Here is a 17,807-nt window from a genome sequence, read left to right as displayed (position 1 = left end):
TAGTGGGTCTGATGCTTGTATATTGCGACATGCTGATGCACATTGATTAGATCAGATTACTGAATATAGGGTACTAGGTCTTGGCAATAGGTGCCAACAAAGTTATAGGATATAGTCGACCGATCCCGGGCGTTCCGACTTTTATACTGCCAGCAAACAAAAGAAGGATGTGTGCAAAGCTTCAATTCGATAGCTCTAAAACTGAGAGACTAGTTTGCGTAGAAACAGAAAGACAGACGCACAGACGGACACGCTCATATCGACTTAGGAGGTGATCCTGATCAAGAATATATACACTTTATAGGATCGGAGAAGTCTCTTTCACTGCTTTGCACACCATAATTATACCCCTCTGCAGGGGTATAAAAATCGTAATTTGTTTTGTCAATTTGTTCTACCCTTGGAAATGCCATAAATTTTGAGTTTTTTACGATAGTGTTGCGACTTTCCACACATATTATATTTGGTCAAAATATCTTTCGTACATAATTTCATAAGGATCGTTCGACTATATCCTATACCTCTAGTAGAACGATCGGAATTGGCATGACTTTGGTGTTTTTTAAGTAAAAAAGATGGGACTTGGTATAGGTTCCGATTGAAAATTTTGCTATTAGATAATATATGGAAATATTGAAACTGCTCCGAAGATGCGTGAGTCCTTGTCTGGGCGGCGTAACTGGCTTGACCTTCTGCGGTGGCTGTCTTTCCTAGTGTATGATTTTTATACCCTTGCAGAGGGTAATATAATTTTGGTCAAAAGTGTACAACGCACTGAAGGAGACATCTCCGACCCTATAAAGTATATATATTCTTGATCAGGATCACCTCCTGAGTCGATAAGAGCATGTCTGTCTGTCCGTCTGTCGGTTTCAGTTTTGGAGCTATCGAGTTGAGACTTTGCACACATCCTTATTTTCAATGCAGGTAGTATATAAAATATACACAATTTCAGGATACAAAATGTAAGGATAGTATTTGGCCTCCTATCCTACAACTGTCATAGAACAATCGGAATTGGCATAACTTTAGTGTTTTTAAAATTAGAAAGATGGGACTTTGTACAGAATCTTATCCGATCTGCCAAATTTCATGAGCATCGGCCACGATCGGAAATGGCACAACCTTGTTATTTTTAAAGATTTTTGGGGTTGTTTCCAACATTTTTAGTAGTAACTTGATTTAATGGTGAAATTCTCACAAGGGTCGGCCAACACAATCCGATATATCTATAATAATAATGCTACCTAACTGTAATACAATCCGATATATCTATAATAATAATGCTACCTAACTGTAAGGGTATATCAATTTCGGCTCCGGCCGAAGTTAGCTTTCCTGTCTTGTTTTTTCTTTATCTTTGAATGTAATATTTTTTCTTTGGTTTTCTTTAGTTCATGATTTACTTTAAATTTTTTTGTATTTGTTTCAACTTGACTTATTTCGTATATTTTTTCCTCACTTAGTCATAGCTTACATAGTTTTATTTGATGTGGCTACACCTGCTGGTTTCCCGGATATCTTCCTGTTTGCTATCTACTGAGCATCCGACGAGGATCCGAGGATGCGAAGTACAGAAAGGGGGTTGTCCTGTGGGCTTGCCCGACAGGTCCTGTAGTCCACGAATGAGCCAACAAAACTTAATTTGTTGACCAACTGTAACCGGTTCCCGTATGGGAAGAGTCGCTCCGGTTATCTTAATAGAATTATATCCTCAAGGGTCCCTGCACGGGCGCAAATTTAAAAAACATTTTTAGAATTAGGCAACTACTTGTTTATATACTGCCTGCAAAGGAAAGAAGGATGCGTGCAAAGTTTGAACTTGATAGCTTTAAAACTGAGAGACTAGTTTGCGTAGAAACAGACAGACAGACAGACGGACGAAAATTATAATACCCTCTGCAAGGGTATAAAAATAGTACTTACCTTATACCGATTACCTTGCCGATTTCAAGCGTGGTTGGGGTCACAGAACGCAGTGGACGCCCAAAGGAGGTGGTTACTCCCGAAAAGTTAAAAAAAATCCACAAAATTATGTTGAGTGACCGAAAAGTGAAGTTGATAGAGTCAGCTGAGAGGAGCGTGTTTGGCATATTGTGAACGAATATTTGGACATGCATAAGCTCTGCGCAAAGTGGGTGCCACGCGAGCTTAAAATCGATCAAAAACAACAACATCTTGATGATTCCGAGCAGTGTTTGGATCTTTTCGGTATGTGACAATGGATGAAACATGGCTCCATCACTGCACCCCAGAGTCAAAACGGCAATCATCTGAGTGGTCTAAGCGTGATGAACTGGCAAGGTTATTTGGGATGCACGAGGAATAATTTTTATGGACCATCTTCACAAGGCGCAAACCATCAACAGCGGCTATTATATCGGACTATTAGAGAGTTTGAAGGAAGAAATTGCAGAAAAATGGCATCACTTGAAGAAAAATACTTATGTTTCATAATAAAAATGCACCATGTCCCAAATCGGCGAAAACGGTCGCTAAAATACAATAATTGAGCTTCAAATTGCTTCAGCACCCCCCATATTCCCCAAGTGACTATATTCTGTTTTCAGACCTTTAAAGAATGCTCGCTGGAAAGAAATTCAGGACTAATGAGGAAGTTATTGCCGGAACAGAGGCCTATTTTGAATAGGAAAAATGGGATCGAAAAGTTGGACGATCGTTATAATCCTTATAATAGCCCTCGAAGGCAACTAGGTCAAATAATAATATAAAATTTTTCAAAAAAAAAGCGTTTTTCTTAGTTTGTCCCGGGACTTATCCGCCGAACTGTTACAGTAGGTAAAGTGAGGATGCACATAGTACAGTGGGTAACAGTTCGTTAACACCATAACCAACGCCCTGACGACTCTTTGGTAGATAACCCCCTGGTGGGACTCCTTGATCAACTGCTAACCTGCAGAACAGTGACGTCCTCACTAGGCACATCTTCTATAACAAGGGCGGTTAGTAGAAGAACCTCACAAGTGGGAGTCCTCTCCCCTCTCCTGTGGAACAAAGCTATTTATGTAAGATGGAAGAGGGAGGCTGTAAGGTCCCTGATCAGTTACCGAGCGTTTTCGGGAGCTTTATTTAAGGGGGCAGGATGGTTTGAGACTTCAAAATAATTTTTTTTTCAGAAATTTTTTATATAATAGAACATTATCTTAGGAATATCCTGTGAAAGTTTCATGTCGATCGGACTAAAACTTGCTGAGATACCGATTTTCTAGTTTCTTTCTCTCCATATACTTTCAATTGCTTTTTAAACTTTAGACGCGTTTTTCTCAAAACAACTTTTTCAAGTCGGTGCGTAACGTAACTCAAAAAGTAATGCTCGGATCTAAATAAAATTTTGCACACATCTTTAATACAATAAATACTTGCGGATGAACGAACGCTTTTTTTTATACCCTTGCAGAGGGTATTATAATTTTGGTCAAAAGTGTGCAACGCAGTGAAGGAGACATCTCCGACCCTATAAAGTATATATATTCTTGATCAGGATCACCTCCTGAGTCGATATGAGCATGTCCGTCTGTCCGTCTGTCTGTCTGTCTGTTTCTACGCAAACTAGTAGTTTTAAAGCTATCGAGTTGAAACTTTGCACACATCCTTTTGCAGGCAGTATATAAGTCGGAACGGCCGGGATCGGTCGACTATATCCTATAGCTGCCATATAACTGATTGATCGGAAATGCCATAACTTTGGTGTTTTTTAAGTTAGAAGGATGGGAGTTTCAATGGATTCCTCTTTGGGAAAAATAATTCAATGTGCCAAATTTCATAAGGATCGGCCGACTATATACGATCCGCTATATATCTAATAATATAAGATGCGTGGCGCCACCTAGCGGACTGCGACTCAACTGCAAGGGTATATCAACTTCGGCTCCGCCCGAAGTTAGCTGTCCTTTCTTGTTTTTAAATTTTTTTTTACCATTTTTACGGGCAATAATGGGCGGATTTTTATGTAAAAATGGTACCTCCGACTTTACAACAGCGCCAAAAATTCAAAATCGCATATTTTTCAAAATGGTTTCGTTCATCCGCACAAGAAACTAATATTTTAAGTAAATCTATTCAATTTTTTTATTTCCGATAATACTGTAAGGCCAGACTTTACGCACCGCAAGAGACCAATATTTGGAAGCGACTCCGGCCGACTGCCCGTCACGGGATAAATTATAATTATTTCTTAAAAATAAAAATTCCTAGATACTCTCCAAATATAGCCATTAATCGTGTAAAAAAATTGAATTGATATATTTACTCAGACATAAAAAAAAAATCGGAAAAATCTATTTTTCAGCCTCTGAAACCATCCTGCCCCCTTAATGTTCCAAATCTAGGCTAAGATTACAATTTATTTAATGATTGGGTTTATATATAGAACATATGACATATGATATAAATGTGACAGCGTAGGGTTGACGACCGAATTAGAATACAAGACGTGGGAGCGCGGCTCAACGCTTAATGCTGCGAAACAACCGAGAGATACCACGAGAGAGCGAGACAACAATAGCGCATGGCGGCAGATGCAGGTAGCCGATCGAATGCACGAGAGCGGGCGACGCGAAGAGACAAACATAAAAAAAATATAAACATAAAAAAAAGATTTTCACAGGAAAATACTCCCAGATACCTGTGACCTCATGAGCGCGGAACCACAAACCCTACCCGACTTGATAAGCAGTATCGGAATTTACCTGGGAGTAAATTCTAAAAAAACGGAACTAGTTCTCAGTGAAAGATATAAAATCCCACCCCACGTCCTATCAAGACTAATCACCCCATATAGTCATAGTCAGACCTATACTACTGTATTGAGTAAAGGTATGGTGGCCATCAAAAGAAGAACATTCTCAAGAAGTTAGGAAAGATCCAGCGAGCAGCACCACTATGTTTCAAAGCGGCAATCAGACTATGAGAAACCCATCACGGGATACTCATACTTTAACACGTGACACTCCACCATTTTACTAAATTACCTACTAATTTCTAAAAGTACAGACTCCTGCACTACCAGGAAATATTCACAAAGACCTTTACCAATACTTATACCGAATATAGAGGAATGGTGCGTTAAACCACAAAAATAATAATTTTTTTTTAAGTACGATTTTCCCATGAACCTGGTTAAATTGAAAAACGAAAAAAAACCTATAAATAAAAAAGAAGCTATGATATAACAACAAAGGAAAGCTAACTTTGGGTGGAGCCGAAGTTGATATACCCTTGAAGTTAGGTAGAAGCTTATAATATTAAATATATCGGATCGTATATAGTTGGCCGATCCTTATAAAAATTTTACCATCAAATCAATTTTTTGATAAAAATGTTTCAAGCAGCCCCAAACATCTTTAAAAATAGCAAAGTTGGGTCATTTCCGATCTTTCAGTTATATGGCAGCTATAACTGAACTATAACTATTGACACTTTTGACAATAATACCCTCATACTCCCAAATCATAACACCCTCTGCAAGGGTATAAAAACCCAGGTTGCCGATGCTTAAGAGCTCGGTTAGATTGTTTGTGGCGGCAGAGATCAAGTTGAAATAAATAATAAGCGTTCCCGCTTAATTGATCCTCAGGCCTCGAAAATGGAGCATTTTGACGCTGTGCTTATCAGATCTGAAGGGTGGTGTTGAAAATCTAGTGGAAAAATCCCCCCTCCTACAGGGAGAGTATGTGGGATTTTGCAGCCTTTAATAATTTGGGCAGCTTTAACTAAACATGGCGGATATAAAAGTAACCTTATGACATTACAATGCATTGCTGCCTTTTCCATCCGCACTCACTTCTGCCTTCGCTCTCTCACACTCGATCGGCTACTTGCACCTTTTCTTTTAGAGTTAGGAATGCTAACTCCTTTCTTGTTAATTACACAGGCCAACAGCAAAAAATCTCCACGCATAATTTCACCTGCTCCATAACCTTTAAGCTCCCCTGAACCAAAGTCCAGAACAAATATAGGTTCTATTCCCCACAGTTTCCGCGGTACACCTAAGAGAAGAAATTGATAAAATTTTACCATATATTGAATTATGTAGGACGTGTAATGGCGATGATCATCATTATTTCCAGTACATATGATTTTTGAAGTGTATGTGTACCATTAAATTAAATTAAATTAAAAAATGGTATCTAGCAGTTACCATATCTTTGGTAATACTCATCCAAAGTTGAAATCTCATTAATTTTCTACATTAATTTTTGGTCTTCTATGATTTTTCCCCAAACATTTTTCTATGGAAAATTTTTATTTTCTTATTGAAATCAGTAGATTATACCATGTTTTAATTTTGGATTTAAGGAAAAACTCGAAATAATTTTATTGATTTTAATATAGGTGGTTAAACAATATTTTCTTCAATTAAATTGGAGTCTCATATTTTCAAAAAGTCATGGCTATCTCCAACTTCTGTAAAACTTTACTAAACAAGCTGAACCTGCAATATATACGTTTTGAACAAAGACACAGTTTTAGATGGCAATCAGTTGGAAATTGTCGGCCTGTGTATAATACCCTCTGCAAGGGTATAAGAAGTATATTTTCAGCTCAGAGGGATAAAGCTCTGATGAATTAAAAGACCACTTAAGTAGGCATGATCAAAAATAAAGCGTAACACGCAAGTTCGTCAGAGTAGGATTTGAATTTCCAGTTGTTTGAAAAACATATTTATTGAAAATTGTTTTTTTAGGAACAATTTTTATTTGGTATCAATAAAATGCTATTTTGCTGTTAAAATGTTTTGCAGACTCACTCTGTTATAGAATTCACTTTTGACTAAAATACTAAAAGACTAAAACACTTTTAAATAAAAAGTGGCAAATACGACCTGCGTAGCAAAACCAGCAAATCTCCGTCTCCAATGTAACGTTTTAAGGGCAGAAAATGACCATCAAGAAACTTTCCCTAGCTCAGAAAAGTGCCCTCAGCTTTCGAGCATCTGATGCATCGGGAATATAGTTGTGCTTATTCCTCGATGTATCTGAACCCTTTAATCGAGTCTGGCTTGGTTTCATTCATTGGTTTTATTCATTAAATCGAAATGCATTTACTCTGTTACATATATAAGTATATGAAGTGCATTTGAATATATTTTTAATCACTATCTGGTGACGCGGAAAAACTGATTTGGAATAGATTTGATTAAGTTAGCTTAAATCTAATCCAGTTATTAAAGTTAGAATATATGGAATTATTAAATAATGTCCGCATAAAATTACTTTATTTAAAACTAACAGCAAAAGAAGATATATTTCGATGAAAAATACTTCGATTAACCCATAGATCCACTTGTTATTATTTCAGCGATTTTCTCGTTGCATATCTGAATCCTCCTCAGCCACTGAGTCTCTTGAATCGCTTTTCCTCAGTCACCTTAGTCACTAGTCTGGCACCTTAGTACTATTAAGCAGAAAGTACATCTACCGAAATTATACTCCTTGTGCATAACTCGTTGTGTTATACTTTTTTTTATATACAGCGGTTGGAGAAACAGAACTAATACATATATTTGCAAATGCAGACTTATGGACTTGGCAGTTTGGCAGACTATGGCAGTTCAGTACTTTTTATATATAGACTAGCTGACCCGGACACGCGTTGACTTTTTCCCACAGATGGTATTGGTAAAAAAATATGGTGATCTCCTTATATAACTTTCTACTACTAAAACATTTTAGTACAATGAAATTATTATCGAACAAAGACGAAAATGTTGATGTTGGTATACAAATTCACTGGACTGAGATTTGAAGGAGAAGTACGTTGAACACAATTAATTAAAATGTTCTTACACTTGATATTAAGCAGAAATCAATAGGTACAAAATATAAACTTATCAGATTTATTAGCCTAAAAGTAATGGAGTAGGTAAAATTATTCGTGTAGGAAAAAAAAAGTTTAAAATTGTCGGCCTGTTTTATACAGCCAGTTATTTTATGTTTGTTTAAGAGTCTATTCTAGATGTTCTTTAAATTAAAAAAAATATATACTAATTTGTATAAAAAGGCAGAATTTTTGAAGCGGACGGAAATTTTTTTTCACAGATTCTATGTGATCTTGGTGTACTCTGTATTGAGAACTCCAGACACACGATCCATACTCAAGAACCGGTCGGACCAATGATGTATATAACGTTTTAGTTATGTACGGGTCATTAAATTCTTTTGACCCTCTTTTAATAAAACCAAACACACTCATAGCTTTATTAACCATGGTAGATATATGGTCGGTAAATTTATGTCTCAAATCTAAAAGGACACCTAGATCGTTAACCTGAATTAATCGTTCTAAGGCGTTCCCATTGAGAAAGTACATAGCCTGGTGAGGACTAGATCGGTAAAATGACATGAGTTTACTTTTAGATCCATTAAGCTTAAGGTTATTAGCTAAACACCAATTTTGAAGTTTATCCAAATTGGATTGAAGTCTAGACTGGGCGCTAGTGAATTTATACTGAAGACATAGCTTTACTTCATCAGCGTACAAGTGAATTAGTTAAGGCAAGGGGCAAGTCGTTAATAAGCAGTGTAAAAAGTAGGGGTCCAAGATGGCTTCCTTCGGGCAACGCAGATGTGGCGCGGACTAAACGCGAGGTAACATCTTTAAAGAAAACACGTTGGGTTCTCCCAGATAAGTAGCTCGAAATCCAGATGAGAAAATCATTTGGGAATCCCAAAAGACAGAGTTTACTTATAAGAAGCGAATGGTTAACAGATGGTTAATCGATGTTTATTTAAAAATGTGCTCATAATGTTCTATAAATTTATAAGGTGTCTTGTATGCCAAGGCGGATTCGTTGAAGCGGACGGATATTTCCACTTCCCGCAAGAGTCGAAAAATATATTTAAAATGTTATACAATTGATGTATACAAGTGATGTATATCTTCACATGCCAGTAAATCGGACCAATAAAATTACAGCTTCAAGAGAGAGGTGATTTGGATTCATAGGATTAAAAAGAGGAAAAGTTTTGGAAAGATTAATTCCATCAGGTTCTGAAACGAAACACAAGTCCAGCAGCCGTCCAGCAGCCGAATTTCGAACTTGGTTAATTCGATGACATATCAAACAAGAAAGGAAAGCTAACTTCGGGCGGAGCCGGAGTTGTTATACCCTTGCAGTTTAGTCGCAGTCCGCTAGGTGGCGCCACTCATCTTATATTATTAGATATATAGCGGATCGTATATAGTCGGACGATCCTTATGAAAATTGGCAGATCAGATTGTTTTTCCCAAAATAGAATCTGTACCAAATTCCATCTTTCTAAGTTAAAAAACACCAAAGTTATGCCAATTTCGATTGTTCTATGACAGCTATAGGATATAGTCGGCCGATCCTTATAAAATTTTGTACATAAGATATTTTGGTCAAACATAACATGTGTGGAAAGTCCCAATCCTCCAACTTAAAAAACACCAAAGTTATGGCATTTCCGATCAATCAGTTATATGGCAGCTATAGGATATAGTCGACCGATCCGACTTATATACTGCCTGCAAAGGAAGGAAGGATGTGTGCAAAGTTTGAACTCGATAGCTTTAAAACTGAGAGACTAGTTTGCGTAGAAACAGACAGACGGACAGACGGACATGCTCATATCAACTCAGGACGTGATCCTGATCAAGAATATATATACTTTATAGGGTCGGAGATGTCTCCTTCACTGCGTTGCACACTTTTGACCAAAATTATAATACCCTCTGCAAGGGTATAAAAAGCTCACGGGGAAGTCATGATGCGTGTTAAGCAATAATACGGAGAATTACACTACATAAAAACTATAATGTGGGACGCAACGAAAGAACTATCAGAATATGTACAGTTTGGAAAATTTGCTACGTAACCTTCTAGTGTTCTGATAAGTAAGTGTTGGTGCAAAAATTATATTTTTACAGCTGAAGAAGATGTAGTGGAAGGTAGTGTAGCTTCACTCCCACAGGTTTAGTAATTTTTTTTTTTACCGTACATGGCTGATTTTTGTGCTGACGAAAATGTTACCTGCCCAAAAACTGACGGAACAAATCGCATTGAATATCTGCACGGCCACACGTATTTTGAAAGATGGCGTATAGGTGTATTTAAATTTAATAATGTCCGCCCCTTAATGACCCGCCCCTTGGCTTTCATGTAAGCCCAGATATCAATCTCAGAAGTATCAGCTGCGAAACAAATATATGTAGAGGAGCAGCATAGGCCCCGCAGCTGAAGCGCGTGAATCCAAACTGAGGCAACCGCTAGCCGAACCGGTGTCAGGCACCAAGACCACACATCCTACCCGACGAAAGCTTGGGGGGAGTGGATAATGGCACCAAACCGTAAAGGGAACGACGGGAGAACGAGCGTTAGACGGCGGAGCCGAGCGGCAACGACTGGGAAAGCAGCGAGGATCCGGCGGAGAAATAAAAAAGGTATTAATTAAACGAAGCAATCGGTGTTATTTATGGGCTCGGATGGAATCACGTCGGATATAGAAATTCGATGGAACGTCCGACAAACTCTGTAAGCTAGCCGCGGCATTTGTTGCGAGCGTAAACAAGAAAAACAGTTCGTTACACCTGGCACCCCAACTACCTAATTCCATTCGAGTCTAGAAATAACGCAGCTTCAAGATAGGGAGAGCGAAATGTGTAGAGAGCTCGGTCTCCCAGCAGAGGGAGCAGTAGAAAAAGAAGGCACTAGTTGCATAGTGAATCGACGAAACAAAGGACGACGAGATGTTGGCGGTCACCCATGGATTTGAAAAAAAATGTATACAGAGATCCAAAGAGAGTGAGTCAGAAAAGCTCATTTAAAGTCTGGCGGTACCAGAAATGAAAAGTGTGAGGAGCATGGAGGCGCAAGTTCGAAAGCCGGTCCCGGTGCAGATGTACTACGAAAAAGTGGCTATCCAAGTACGGGATTGGTCATTCTGGTTCAACGGAACGGGAGACTTTTTAGAATTCGTGGACAGAGTGGCATGGTTTGCTAAGACATCCACAAATTAGGTTATAGAAAGGCTGGCTGAGAACTGCATGCCACGAATGAAAATGTTCATAAGGCCTTACGCATGTGCGTTGCTAGAAGATGTTATGAGCCTAGCCGAGGAGTTAGACCTAGAAGAGGGCTTTTCGGTTAAATTCAGCCTCAGCAACGTTCCAAAAGACTTTGTACCAGGTTATAGGCCCGGATATGGCTCCGCACGTGTTGCATATTAAAATGATATCATTGTGATCGGACGCACAAGCGAATTTAAGTAAAAACACAGACAAGTGCCATTTCTTCAGGAAAGAGCTACTGGCCACCGGATAACAAACCAAGGAATTGGCATGGATCCTGGAAAGGATGCCGCGATTACAGAGCTGCAATCTCCAACAAACATGAAGGGAGTATGGCGTCAGTTCAGTGGAATGGCGTCGTGGTATCGGCGGTTTGTCCCAGACTTCGCCGGAGTCGCAATACCATTAATCGATCTATTACGAAAAGGGTCAAAATGGAAATGGACGGCCAGACAATAGGCGTTTGAAAATCTGAAGTCGCGTTTGGCAGAGGATCCAGTGCTGGCATGTCCGGATTTCGCAAAGAGATTCGTACCGCAAACAGACGCCAGCGACTACGGCGTGGGTGCAGTTGTGACTCAGGACACTGATGAGGGCGTGCGAGCTAGCTGATCGGAGCAGAGGAAAATTACTCGGCGACTGAGAAAGAGTGCCAAGTCATAATATGGGCAAAAAGCAGATGAGACTCGACCTGGAGGGGTACCAGTTCCACCTGATCACGGACCATATGGCACTGAAATGGCTGAACAAAATAGAGAGCCCATTGGTGGAGAGCCCATTAATAGAAAAGTTAAGAAGTGCCACAGCAAGCGAAGACGTTATATTCATATGGATAAGCGGACTGAAGAAGTAGATACGAGAAAACTCACAGAAATGTCCAGAGTACAAAGAAGAAGCGAGTCTGGTTTTCTGTCATGTTTCACATAGAGCCGGAAGTTCTAAACGAGAACCACGACAGTACTTTTGACCAGGGATGCATAGGGACAAAAGGAAGGCACGTGCGGATTTCGTAGGACCATTGCCGAGGTCCAAGGAACACCATGCTGTTGGTGAGGATTGACCGATTCACGAAATAGACGGAGATGGTTCCAGAAAGCCAAAACCAAGAAGCTGCAGAAGGCAATCCGCGAAAGGATCATCGCTTAATTAGGGTCAAGTAGGAGCTTCAAAAAGTTCCTTGAGGAGCTCGGAGTATGGCATCAATTTACCGCACCATACTCGCCGCAGGAAAATCCTACGGAAAGGGCAAACAAAACAACGATCGCCCAGTTTGCAGGAGGATCAGAGGACATGGGTAGCGCACTGGCCAGAGATAATGCCGGCAGTGAACTCAAGCGTGTCCAACTCCACGGGGTACTCCGGTGCTTCGTAATCCAAGCTATAGAGCGGAAAGAGCTCTTTGACCCATGATAAAGCATCAATTTCAAATTTAAACAAGAAAGGAAAGCTAACTTCGGGCGGAGCCGAAGTTGATATACCCTTGCAGTTGAGTCACAGTCCGCTAGGTGGCGCCACGCATCTTATATTATTGGATATATAGCATATCGTATATAGTCGGCCGATCCTTCTGATATTTGGCAAATCAGATTATTTTGTCCAAAATAGAATCTGTACCAAGTCCCATCTTTCTAACTTAAAAAACACCAAAGTTATGCCAATTCCGATCGTTGTATGACAGCTATAGGATATAGTCGTCTGATCCTTATGAAATTTTGTACATAAGATACAAGATAAGATGTTGGTCAAATATAACATGTGTGGAAAGTCCCAACCCTCTATCTTAAAAAACAACGAAGTTATGGCATTTCCGATCAATCAGTTATATGGCAGCTATAGGATATAGTCGACCGATCCCGGCCGTTCCGACTTATGTACTACCTGCAAAGAAAAGAAGGATGTGTGCAAAGTTTCAACTCGATAGCTCCAAAACTGAGAGACTAGTTTGCGTAGAAACCGACAGACAGACGGACAGACGGACCGACGGACAGACGGACCGACGGACAGACGGACATGCTTATATCGACTCAGGAGGTGATTCTGATCAAGAATATATATACTTTATAGGGTCGGAGATGTCTCCTTCACTGCGTTGCACACTTTTGACCAAAATTATAATGACCTCTGCAAGGGTATAATAAATGTAAGGCAGGCAAACACTAGAAAGTAGCGGCAGCTAGAAACAATAAGACCAGATGATAAAAAGGCGAGAATAGGCAGCGTTCGTAAGATGGAGATCTGGGATAGCAATTAAGCTGAGAAAAGTCGCAGAATAAACTTGTAAAGTCACAAGAATAAAGTTGTAAAGTGGCAAAATCAAAGTTGAAAGAAAAGTCGCATTATCATCAATCCAATAAAGTTTTAACAATAATTATTTTCTTCTCTTAGGTGTACCGCGGAAACTGTGGGTGATAGAACCTATGTTTGTTCTGGACTTTGATTCAGGAGAGCTTAAAGGTTATGGAGCAGGTGAAATTATGCGTGGAGATTTTTTGCTGTTGGCCTGTGTAATTAGCAATAAATTCAAATTGCGACTATAATTTAAACTATCCTATCTCTCAAGTTGGGTCGAACTGCACATGGTGTGCGAATTTTATTATAATCGGTTAAGTGGTTTAGGAGTCCATTGAAGATAAACATTGTGACACGAGATTCATATATATTAAGATATATAGATTTGTAGCTTTATTTGTATTTTTATGTTGTAATTTTTGTATATATATATATTTCTAGCAGTGTCAAGTTATACATTAAAGTTAAATCTTACCTTTTGCACTTTATGCCTTAGGTCTTGCAGGTAATCTCTATGATCTTCCGCTTGTTCATGTGCTGTGTGATAAAATACCAACCATCCAGATATAAAAGCAAGCAATATCTCAACGAACTCAAATTTTATTCTTTCCTGTACTTCCTGAATGCGTAGAACATAACTTAAAGATTCCTGGATGTATTCACGTTCATGCATGCCTAAGCTTGCATCAGCCTGTAAAAAAATGCATAAGTTTAATTTATTTTATTACATTTTTAAATTAAGCAAGACAGAAAAGCTAACTTCGGGCGGAGCCGAAATTAATACACTCTTGCAGTAGCAGCTTATATTATTATATATTGTAACTGTTTGGCACATGTCCTGAAGGTACTTCGATCTACTAACATGCTCCAGCCGTGCTCAGGGAAAGTGGGAGTGGTTCTTGTACCTTCAGTAGGGACATGGTCGTCACGCGAATCGTCGTAGATCGAATAGAAAAGAGACTGAGAGAAGGATTCCTAAATAGCATTGGGAGAAAAAAAAAGCAAATTCCTTGGCTAAGATGTTTGAGGTGGCTAACTGTTGTTCAACTGCATAGGTGGCGAGATTCCTCCCGGTGCCCAAACAAATTCATTTTAATAAACGTTATAATTCAGGAAAATTTCTTATAAAATAAATTGACATAAGGTGGTTTGCATTAACCATAAAAAGATATTTTCGATGATAACACGGTGCGACAGTGAAAAAACACTTGTGAAACGAGATAGTGTAGGTTGTTAATCTGGTCGAAGAGAACTCAAAAATATTTTTTTTATATTTTTGGAACCCTCCAATTTTTATTTATTTAAAAAAAACCGTTTTTCGGGACTTTTTTGCGCTTAAAAATTCCTGAACGCGTTTTTTTTCAACTGATTTCAAAATTTTCGGTGTTCTTCAATAGTTAAATGTTGTAGCTTTTGAAAAAAAAATATATCTTCGATTTTTTTGAACAAAAAGGACAAAATTTTTACACCTGAAACTGAAGTTTGTGACTTTTATTCGTGTTTTTCGGATTTTGATGCCAGTTTTTCGGTACAACTTACAAAAATTCGGCCATTTTTTATACATATCAAGGTTGCCTCATTCATTCTGAATAAAACGAGACAAATTTCATCAAAAAATTATTAAAATTGGTGAAGTTATAACGCTTTTCCCAAAAAAAGTCAATTCAACCTTGCGTGCGCTCCGGAGTACCTGTGTGTATAAGAAAGGAATATGCTCTTCTTCTTATAGTGCTCCCATGGTTTTATTGACTTTTTTTGGGAAAAGCGTTATAACTTCAACAATTTTTATTATTTTTTAATGAAATTTGTCTCGTTTTATTTAGTATTAATGAGACAATATTAATATGTGGCATAAATGACAGAATTTTTATCAGAAGAAAGCAATATACTCTTATTTTTATACACATTGTTCCTCCGAAGCGCTCGCTAGGTTGAGTTGACTTTTTTTGGGAAAAGCGTTATAACTTCACCAATTTTCATAATTTTTTGATGAAATTTGTCTCGTTTTATTCAGAATGAATGAGGCAACATTGATATGTATCAAAAATGGCCGAATTTTTATAAGTTGTACCGAAAAACTGGCATCAAAATCCAAAAAACCCGAATAAAAGTCGAAAACTTCAGTTTCAGGTGTAAAAATTTTGTCCTTTTTGTTCAACAAAATCGAAGATATATTTTTTTTTCAAAAGCTACAACATTTAACTATTGACGAACACCGAAAATTTTGAAATCAGTTGAAAAAAAACGCGTTCAGGAATTTTTAAGCGCAAAAAAGTCCCGAATAACGGTTTTTTTTTAAATAAATAAAAATTGGAGGGTTCCAAAAATATAAAAAAAATATTTTTTAGTTCTCTTCGACCAGATTAACAACCTACACTATCTCGTTTCCCAAGTGTATTTCGTTTTTTTTTTTTTTGTCGCACAGTGTAATTAATATTAATATGGCCGTAAATATAACAATTCAATAGTAAAGATAATTATAATTAAAGATAATTAAAAACAAGAAAGGAAAGCTAACTTCGGGCGGAGCCGAAGTTTATATACCCTTGCAGTTGAGTCGCAGTCCGCTAGGTGGCGCCACGCATCTTATATTATTAGATATATAGCGGATCGTATATAGTTGGCCGATCCTTATGAAACTTGGCAAATCGAATTATTTTGCCAAAAGAGGAATCCATTGAAACTCCCATCCTTCTAACTTGAAAAACAACGAAGTTATAGCATTTCCGATCAATCAGTTATATGACAGCTATAGGATATAGACGGCCGATCCTGATGACATTTAGCAGATCATATAAGTTGGCCCAAATTAGAATGCACAGAAAGTCCCATCCTTCTAACTTGAAAAACAACGAAGTTATAGCATTTCCGATCAATCTGTTATATGGCAGCTTTAGGATATAGTTGGCCGATCCTTATGAAATTCGACAAATCAAATTGTTTTTCCCAAAATAGAATCTCTACCAAATCCCATCTTTCTAACTTAAAAAACACCAAAGTTCTGCCAATTTCGATCGTTCTATGACAGCTATAGGATATAGTCGGCCGATCCTTACGAAATTTTGTACATAAGATATTTTGGTCAAATATAACATGTGTAGAAACTCCCAACCCTCTAACTTAAAAAACACCAAAGTTATGGCATTTCCGATCAATCAGTTATATGGCAGCTATAGGATATAGTCGACCGATCCCGGCCGTTCCGACTTATATACTGCCTGCAAAGGAAAGAAGGGTGTGTGCAAAGTTTCAACTCGATAGCTTTAAAACTGAGAGACTAGTTTGCGTAGAAACAGACAGACGGACAGACGGACCGACGGACAGACGGACAGACGGACATGCTCATATCGACTCAGGAGGTGATCCTGATCAAGAATATATATACTTTATAGGGTCGGAGAGGTCTCCTTCACTGCGTTGCACACTTTTGACCAAAATTATAATACCCTCTGCAAGGGTATAACAATAATTCAGGTTTGGTGCTTAAACAATTAATTTTTATACCCTTGCAGAGGGTATTATAATTTTGGTCAAAAGTGTGCAACGCAGTGAAGGAGACATCTCCGACCCTATAAAGTATATATATTCTTGATCAGGATCACCTCCTGAGTCGATATGAGCATGTCCGTCTGTCCGTCTGTCCGTCTGTCTGTCTGTCTGTTTCTACGCAAACTAGTCTCTCAGTTTTAAAGCTATCGAGTTGAAACTTTGCACACATCCTTCTTTCCTTTGCAGGCAGTATATAAGTCGGAACGGCCGGGATCGGTCGACTATATCCTATAGCTGCCATATAACTGATTGATCGGAAATGCCATAACTTTGGTGTTTTTTAAGTTAGAGGGTTGGGACTTTCCACACATGTTATATTTGACCCACATATCTTATGTACAAAATTTCATAAGGATCGGCCGACTATATCCTATAGCTGTCATAGAACGATCGGAATTGGCATAACTTTGGTGTTTTTTAAGATAGAAAGATGGGATTTGGTACAGATTCTATTTTGGGGAAAACAATCTGATCTGCCAATTTTCATAAGGATCGGCCGACTATAAACGATCCGCTATATATCTAATAACATAAGATGGGTGGCGCCACCTAGCGGACTGCGACTGAACTGCAAGGGTATATCAACTTCGGCTCCGTCCGAAGTTAGCTTTCCTTTCTTGTTTTTAAATGGGATTGCTTAGAAATAATAATTCAAGACTTTTCAAAAAATGATATACAAAATTGATAATTATGGGTTTTTAGGTTTTTATACCCTTGCAGAGGGTATTATAATTTTGGTCAAAAGTGTGCAACGCAGTGAAGGAGACATCTCCGACCCTATAAAGTATATATATTCTTGATCAGGATCACCTCCTGAGTTGATATGAGCATGTCAGTCTGTCCGTCTGTCTGTCTGTCTGTCTCTCTGTCGGTTTTTACGCAAACTAGTCGCAAACTTTTATAAGTTGTACCGAAAA

The 17,807-nt window shown here is 38.4% G+C and overlaps 1 protein-coding gene across 8 annotated transcripts in view; it reads right to left on the bottom strand.

Annotated features, from left to right (window-relative positions):
* LOC6502589 (rho GTPase-activating protein 26) overlaps positions 1 to 17,807 on the bottom strand; it is a 323,527-nt gene that overhangs the window by 177,661 nt on the left and 128,059 nt on the right. For all 8 annotated transcript variants that reach the window (XM_044717279.1, XM_044717277.1, XM_044717278.1 and 5 more), the window contains one exon: positions 13,817 to 14,032. In XM_044717279.1, the coding sequence (XP_044573214.1) occupies positions 13,817 to 14,032 (216 nt within the window). The remainder of the gene's footprint in view (positions 1 to 13,816; positions 14,033 to 17,807) is intronic.

The sequence above is a fragment of the Drosophila ananassae genome, chromosome XR (assembly GCF_017639315.1).
Source record: "Drosophila ananassae strain 14024-0371.13 chromosome XR, ASM1763931v2, whole genome shotgun sequence".
In the NCBI taxonomy this organism is placed as follows: Eukaryota; Metazoa; Arthropoda; class Insecta; order Diptera; family Drosophilidae; genus Drosophila; species Drosophila ananassae.
The sequence above is the reverse complement of the archived record's forward strand: the minus strand, read 5'-3'. Positions and strand labels throughout refer to the sequence as shown.